Here is an 8,822-nt window from a genome sequence, read left to right on the forward strand (position 1 = left end):
AATTTATGTTTCTCAGCACAAGTTCGGCGCATTACACACTGATTTTAAGTTTAATAAAGAAGTATGTTTTTATTCGTGACAATATTTAGATGAATTTTGATAATTCAATCTTCTGATATTTCAAACTAAAGTGTGTGGCTTCCAGGGCCCGTTTGCTCAAGCGCTAACCGCGGCTAAAGTTAACCGCAGTACCTAGGAGAGGGATTTTGAAATCACGTGACTGGCTCGGCAGGAATGCAGGGAAACATGGCGGTGCCCCGGTGAGTGAGCGCCGCTCGCTTTGAAACTAATATGTCGTTGTAGCTGCAATATTGGGCGCGTTAGTCAGCAATGAATGGTGCCAGAGGCTTTCGCTTTGCCTTACCTCATTTAAATCGCAAAGCATGAGCATATGACCTCGCCGCATTTTTTAGATAGTCTTTCGATTCTGGCCATTCCTAAGCCTAAATGAACGCGATAAATGTTAGCATGGCAATGTCTTTGGAAAGTGGATTGCCTTGACTCAATCGGCCGGGTATTAATAGCACACAAAGCAGACAGCGTCCCAATAGACCATATTAGACCTTTCTCTAAATTTCCCAAGCACCGAGGTGCATGCTACAAGTGTAGTTACACGCGTTGCACGTGCTGGCGTCTGAAGTAGTAACTGTTCTAAAGCAAAAAGTCTAAAACAAATTTTGTCTTGCACGTGCGTTGGTCAAATATTTATTATGATTATTTACTTCGAATCTTTTATAAGAGGAAGGCCAGTGCGCGCGGACCGCAGAATTATACTTCCAGCGTTCTTCTCGATGCTTGGGTAATTTAGAAAAAGGTCTATAGGGATGCTGTTTGCTTTTGTGAGCAATCAATACCCGACCGATAGAGTCAAGACAATCCGCTTTCCAAAGATGTTGCTAAGCCGACAATTACCACATTCATTTAGGCTTAGGAATGGCCAGAGTCGAAAAACTATCTAAAAAATGCGGCAAGAGCGTTGCTCATGCTTTGTGATGAAGTGAGGTAAGGCAAAGCGAAAGCCTCCTGCACCATTCGTTGCTGACTAACGCGCCTGGTATTGCAGCTACAACGACATATTAGTTCCAAAGCGTGCGGCGGTCACTCACCGGGGCACCGCCACGCTTCCCCGCATCCCTACCGAGCCAGTCACGTGATTTGAAAATCCCTCTCCTAGGTACTGCGGCTAACTTCAGCCGCGGTTAGCGCTTCGAGCAAACGGGCCCTGGAGTTTGAAATAATGAGAGTCGACTGTAAAACACCATTTTTGCTACCCCAAGTAGCAATTTATTTTAGTGTAATTTCTGGAATCTTTTATTCAGACCGAACACTTCTTTTTCAATAAGCTAACGGCATAAAATTTAGACTATTTTTTATAGCCTAAACGTAGCAAGCGTTCAAAACAAATGCAACCTAGAGCATCAGATACACAGAAAACACAATATTAGCAAATGCTACTTTTATTGAACACATCTGGAGTTTCTGTTGGATACATACAGCGCTGTGAAGAAGTACACCATTCTTATATGAAAATAAGCTTCCCACCAGTGAAATTTCTCATGTTGGACAGCCTTGTTGTAAGTCAGGCACGTTAAAGAGAACCCTGCCCAAGTTTTCATAGACACTCACAAAGTTGTTTCATCCATACAATAGCGACTTCAAGGTATATGTGTAGAAACTTCCCAAAGTGCAAACATTATGTGAAGAAACTGCATTTCAAAGTTGACGTCCTCGCAACCCCCCCTTATCGGTAGCTGCTCTACCGGCAACAATGAAAAGAACTATAGAAAGACCGCTGAGGTCACATAACGTAAGACATGGTGTTCAAGATTCGCCATGGACAGCATTGTTGGTAGTTGGACTTGTTTGTGCTCACTCTTTTACCCAGTCTGTCGATTGACAGCTATTTAGAGTGCATGATAGGACCTATTTGTGCTGTAGACATAAAAACATGTACATGTTGCCCCCCCCCCCCCCCCCCTTTGAATCTGGCAGGCGAGACCACTCGAAAATGTTTGAGAGTAGCTGTGTAGAACTGACATGTTCTAACATTCTGATGACACAATTATTCATATTAAAAGGTATGCTTAACCGAAATTCGAAGCTTGCAAAACAACACTGGGGCGGTACGCGGGACGCTGCAAAACCCCCAAAACATCACACATACAGCATTATTTCTAACGGATGGCCGTATTTTTGGAAACATGTGGGATTCAACAAGGCCGACGAGACATGTGATGTCGCGATTCTCATTCCCTCTCCTCTAGGCTTCATCCCCTTAAAGGCGGGCGCTCAAAATTTTCTTCAGCGTGGCAGAAATTCCCCCTCTTTTCTTTTTTTCCTCCTCCCCTTTCCTCCTCGCTTTTTTTTTTTTGGCCTTCTCGCACGAGTGCTAATGGGCTTACCGGCCCCCGGACAAAATCTCTGTATCCCTTCAAGGTTCTCTGCTTCAATCCCAAACATCAGGGATTAGTTAGGCAGCCTGGACATGAGCTCGGAAGGGTTCGGGCTGGCTCGCTTTTCTCCTTTTTTTTTCTCTTTTTTTTTTCTACTCTTTGTCTGCAGCTCTAAAACACACTCAGATAGTCAACACCAACTAGCCCAACAACAAGTTCTTTTACATTCAGATACTTCCGCGTGCGGCCACATACGCTACAACACCGTATACGGTGGTATATTTTTTCTCGAGTGAACGGAACTTGAACATCACAGCAGAAGGAAAACAAGATGGGTATTTTTACCTGAACTTTGAGCTCTACCCAGAGAGTTGAATATTGGTTGTTCTAACAACGGCACACTGAAGAGTGATTGTATCACTATTGTGTTTTTGTTTTTCTGTTTTTTTACAAAGTAATAATCATGAGTAACTACAAATCAAAGATATTGCAGTCAGAGGGACACAGTCTGATCATTTCTGGGGCATAATATATAGGTTCGCACTACTGGTGTTTTCTAGAGTGACGGCCGCCTCGTTGAAGCTACTAAGAAGAGTAAAAACAAACTTCCATAAAAAGTGAAACGGTTTATGGTATATTTCATACCTTTGAAAAAAATTTCTTCGTGGCCAAAGGTGCATTTAGTTTCTGTCAACAAATGTAACTGAAAACCCGACAGCCGACCAATATCTTGCGTATCAGCAAAGAGAACGGGAAACACGGAGATTGAACCGCAATATCACAATTTTCTTCACGTAAAATAGTGCAACTAGCAATAGTAGCACCTTATGCCATTTATTAAAAGACAGGAGGTATTACGAAGTTTTCATTCTCTTCTGTTCCGATTTGTTCGCTGATTAAGAAATGGAATGCGCAGATAGCCTCTGCAGCCCTTGCATCATAATTGTTCGGTGCTCTGTCAGGGTGGGCGAAGGCCAGCGACCATCTCCAAAAAAAACCCAGGTGTTCGGAAAGTGTACTACCGCAAGTTTTGGGGCTGCTTGGCTAATTTAGGCATCTGGCGTTGCCCGTCCTAGTTTGAAAAGAAGCGGAACAGCGGCCAGCTCAACGTTGTCACCAAGCGGGAAATCATACCGAAATGCGTCCTTGAACACGTGCGAGATCTTTACCCGAACCCCAGACGGGATTCGCTACAATTCATCTAAAAAAAAAACTATAAAAAGGGGTAGGTTTAAACGATTTTGCAATTTTTGAATATAGTCATGCGGACTAACTGTCCACAAGTACAGAAATAAATGCAGTACAAAATGCAGAGCTCTATTGTAGTCTTTAGTCCATACTTGTCTTTCGCGCTGTACGCGAATTAAAATAAATTCTGCAATATCTGTAGATTATGCCTGTTATGTTGTCTCTAAAAGAAAAGTAATCAAGCATGATCGGTATCGTGCCACCCAATGGGTGCAAATACAATTTTATGTGGAATTCAACGTCAAAACAGTACTTCCGCGGGAAATAATGCATCCGTCATTCTTCGTCTCCCTGAAGCTATGAACTACCAAATCTCGGCCACAGGACTTTTGGGTCCACAAAATATCACGCTCAGTAGAAAAGTCGCCTTTTGTACCAAGGTACTGGAAATTATTTATTTTTCAAACAGGTCGGGTTGTGATGCGTGTTTGAGTGTAGGACCGTTGGCTGGGCACTGGTTTGCGCCAAGAGTGCAGTGCTTTTTTTCATGCTGCCTGCGACGAGTGTTGAAATTTGAATATAGTAGAAATAAAATCAACTGACGCTCCTAGAATTATTTTAAACTCGCGCTTTCTTCAGGAATTAAGACTTTGATCGTACCTTTTATTCATTGTCGTCTTCGAACAACTTGCCGAGGAGGCCGCGCTGTCCGCGTACGCGGCTTGACAGATAAGTTCGAGGATGCTTTTCACGAATCTTTAAAAACCAAGCATAAAAATGAAAGACGCTTGCAAATCTCTGTAACGCGAAATTAGAGCGCAGCCACTTTACGCCAATGAAACGAACTTTATGTTTTGGGCAGACGTCTTGCGAGAGTTGCAGTATTTTTAATTATGCCTCATAAATTAAATGTTTAGGACTAAGTACCAAACTTTTTTAAATGTATTAAGAACCGAAATGTTAATTGGAAAGTCCTAGAGCTCCTTGAGAAACACCCCAATTAGCTGTTTGCAACGTGATACGACTGCCGTGGCTTCCTTCTGACCTGTAACAAAGCTTATGAAACATGACAAAATACCTTGTGATAAAGCGCCCGCCCCATCATAAACTCAATTTCGAATGTCCAGAAATTTGTTTTTAGAGGCCGGGAAAAAAAAGAGAGATGCATGCAAGGCACGTGCTTCACGCTTTATTTATATCAGAAAAGAACTGCCCTCTGTTTTATATACAGCGTTGATTTTCTTTCTTTTTTTTTCACCTACAAGATATTAGAAAAAAACATGCAAATTAACGTTTTGTGGATGTGAGCTACACGGCCAGGTGAAGATTGGGTTCAAGAAAGAACGCAACGAAAACCGACTGGTTACCTAACATTTGTTAATTAACTTTTTGAATATAAAAGAAAACGGGATAGTTGATTCATAAAGTTGTTGGGCATTATCGAAAGCCACCAAATTGTCCAGTGAAAATTAGCGCCATTGCGATTTGTGTAGGTGAGCTATACGGCCAGGCGAGGATTAGGTTCAATAAAGAACGCAACTAAAACCGATCGATTGCCTAAAATTCGCTAATTAACCTTTTAGTTAGAAAAGAAAAACGACATCGTGTATTTAGAAAGTTGTTGGCCGTAATCGCGAGCCACCAAACCGTCCATCCTTAAAAAGATGTAAAGCGCGTACACTGTTATACGGCGTCTTGATAGGGCGTCGTCCTAATTTGGGCGCGAAAATATAGTTCTGATTTTATGTGGGCTCCATCTCCGCGTGGCACAGCCTAACGCCATGAAGCCAAAACGGCAAATCATGCGCATCGCTGAGACAACGCCACTGTAGAAGGGGCGAGGAGTGCGGCGGCCGAAAAGATTGCGGTAACACGATTCGCGTCCAAATTAGGCTTTTTAGGACGCCGTGAACCATTTCACGTGCACTACATCTCTTTAAAAATGAATGATTTGGTGTTTTTGATGACTACAGATAAGGCACAAACCGAAATTGCGTAACTCGAACGTCTTTTGTAGAAAAATGTCTAGTCGTTAAAAAAAAAAATTGCCCTGAATAAGCAGGATTGTAAGGCAGTTCTTTACGTCCGGCGACATCATTACGGCATGGAAGGAGACATTGACCACAGATCATACGCTGTGTATGCTCTGTGCATGGTCACTGTTTTTTTTTTTGTTTTGTTTTTTTCGTACGAGAATGAGCAAACATTTGATACCAAATAAAATAGATTTAGCATTCACCAAATTCCACTTGTTTTACTTGATTCAAATCGATATTTGAATTTATTACACTTATCTTGTACCCGCACACGCCTCCTTTATTCCCTAATGAGTTACAAGTGATAATTACATTGTTTTTTTTGTCGTGCGAGGTTATCACAATTTATTATTAACAATCGAAGCTGTGCGATTACGCGGAGGCGGCGCATTTGAAGATATTCAAAATTGTTCTGAATACACAAACAGCCTCAAACGTCTTGCTGTTTGGGTCCTTTCCTACACGTATGACCAATAATAAAGCAAAAACCTTATAGAGGAGACTATCTCTATCAACTCAACGCGCAAACACGATGTGAAGCGTGTCTGCGTACGTTGGAAAAGAGATACCGGAGAGCAAACCATAGCGTCGAATGTCCATGTATCAAAATGTCCGTGCACCGAAATATCCGCGCACCGAAAAGTCCCACACCAAAAAGTCTTTGCAGCAAAAAGTCCGTACACTGAAACGTCCGTGCACCGAAACGTCCGCACCGAAATGCCCTACAGCAAAACGCTCCACGCCGAAAACTGCTAGACCCACTACGGATGGGGTCCTCCGTCACCTCTGGCGGTTTACGAACCATAATGATTCAGAACCACTGGTCTATGGAGTGCCATCCCTGATATACAGAAAACGCCGCTCGTACTTCCCGTTGTCACCATGAATCCGACAACGAAATATGCCAGATCAGATATTTATATTAAAATTGATACTTTAATGACTACTTCTTTTAGCAGAACGAGGTATTTGTGCTCTCACAACAGCAAAGAATCGTCTTCCAAACCAATGCTAAAAAAGAGCCAATGCAACTCGTTGGGAAGAGCAAGTGCCAAGCTCGCTCAAAACAGTTACTCGGTTGGTTCAGCTCCTTGTCGCAGGTGTGCCGGCTGGCTTCTGGATAATCTTTTCAAATCCTCGAAGCTTTCATTTCCTCCACCCCAAACTTGTAAAAAAACAAAAAAACAAAAAAAAAAACAAAAACAAGCAGTTAGCAAAAAAAGAAAGAAAAAAAACGGAAAACGGCGAGGAGGAAACGAGAGGCTATTTCGTCCTTTCACAGTGGCGAGAAGGAAAGTGAGGGTCGGGTTCCTTCTCTCTGCTTGCAGGCCGGCCTTTAAGCAGGTGAACCGAAGCGGGAATGAAAGAAGCGAGGCCGCTTCCCCTCATTCTAAAGTGTACCAGAAGTATGATGTCACATTTCTTGTTTGATTGTGCCCTTTCCTTTCCAAGAATACGGCCATCCGTTTGCGATATTAATGTATGAGTGATGTTTCGGAGTTTGTAGAGCTCCCATTCAAAGCTTCCGCGACCTTATTTTATGAAATCCAAATTTTGGTCCAGCATCCTTTTAAACAAGCTTTTTCAAATATTAGCGTAATGAACATACAACTGGACAACTTGCTAACTCACAACAGCATCCTCCCGATGATGCCGTACAAAGGTTCTGTCACACGCACCAACCGAGGGGATTGCTGCAAGTCCATCCACCCTCAACTTTTAGTCACCTTTGAGCCTGAAGAACTGCTGTATGAGGCCCGTCCAGCCACTGAGCACACAAAGAGAAACACGGGAAATAACACTCAGTGAGGAGCAAAGTCTCTGGGCGGAAAGCCCTCCATGACAAATGAGCACTGTTGGGTTACGGCAACGGCGTAATACACAGGTTCTGCTTCTTCGATGCCTTCACCGCTGCGGTGGGTGGTCGTAGCTAGTCGTAGCAGATAGTGTCACGTTTGTTGCTCGTACCAAAACACCAAAGCCGTGTGGTATTCTTGTTGCCGAAGTTCATAAGCCTACGTTCCCGGTTTACACACACTACACAAAGCCAGCCACGAGCAAAGCTAGCTAACCCCGTTTTTTCTTCGGCGACAAGCCGCCAGGGCGGTGACACCGCCGCTGAAACTTCTGCCTCGGCTCTTCAAACCAGGGCCCCTCAGTGCACAAGCATGACACTTGCTAGGCTGCTCTGCCTGTACCAAGTGACACGCGCCCGCATGTTCCCTCTCATAATTCTTCTGACTGTACGTGCCCCGTATTGTACACGGCCATACTGTGCACATGGCGAAAGTTCCCTTTTGAAAGTGCTCCACGGTCGGCTTACAATGCTGCGAACACATAGCACATGACCACTATAGGTGACAACACTTGGGACACTTGCCATCCGTCGTTGTGGCGCAAAGTCGCTTTCTCAGTCGTCCTCACAAGGGGCAAGGAAAGGCAGGCACTGCATAAAAAATCAATACATATTATAACACTGGTTGTGGCAAACTAGTTTCAAAGATGATACAGTCATGTCTTCTTAATATGGACACCTCCGTACTATAAAAATTTTTTTTTCTATAATGTAAGGTGTTTATATGAGAAAATTAAATTTAAAACAAAAATTGGATAACAAGCATAACCAAACAAACAGTTTATTCAGCTAAAAGATAATGAGATGCGAAGTTTGCTCTATCGCTTTAGAGCCGTTTAACATGTAGCACTACTGTCGTTTACAAGAACAGATACCCAGGCTGTAAAGTGATGATCGGCTGAATAGCAAAAGATGTTGCACTGTATGCACAAGCCGGATGTAATTGACACTTAGCTGCCGGCAGTTAGGATCCTATAATCTTATGATCGCAGACGGGAATTACATCTGGTGCCTACGGCTGGAATAATGTCTCGCTTCGTAATAGAAAAAGCACAAAAAAAAAACACAGGATGGAGAAACCGGGTGTCACAAATTCAGGCTTCTCTTCATTTTTTTAAATACTTTTATGATCTTTTTTTTGGACCACTTTAAGTTTTGGTACGGTCAAAAAGGGGGAGTGTGGTGCCACTTTTAATCTCAGTTCGTCCCGTCGTAGTTCCTTTCTAAGTCCCCAACGAATTTGCTCGTTTGCGGAATGGGTTTTTGTTAACGGGCGACGTAGATCATCCCAGGTCACAGTTTGTGGCTTTGACCTCGCGGATGGAGGGGTGCGTATGCTGGCTCGCGTAT

The 8,822-nt window shown here is 43.2% G+C and overlaps 1 protein-coding gene across 1 annotated transcript in view; it reads right to left on the reverse strand.

Annotated features, from left to right (window-relative positions):
* LOC121834201 (laminin subunit alpha-like) overlaps window positions 1–8,031 on the reverse strand; it is a gene marked incomplete at its 5' end in the record, with an annotated part of 39,950 nt that extends 31,919 nt beyond the window's left edge. The window contains one exon of the mRNA XM_042287945.1: window positions 7,998–8,031. Within this exon, the coding sequence (XP_042143879.1) occupies window positions 7,998–8,031 (34 nt within the window). The remainder of the gene's footprint in view (window positions 1–7,997) is intronic.
* Between the last annotated feature and the right edge of the window lie 791 nt (window positions 8,032–8,822).

Source organism: Ixodes scapularis, unplaced genomic scaffold (assembly GCF_016920785.2).
Source record: "Ixodes scapularis isolate PalLabHiFi unplaced genomic scaffold, ASM1692078v2 ptg000597l_1___fragment_1__unscaffolded, whole genome shotgun sequence".
Taxonomy (NCBI): Eukaryota; Metazoa; Arthropoda; class Arachnida; order Ixodida; family Ixodidae; genus Ixodes; species Ixodes scapularis.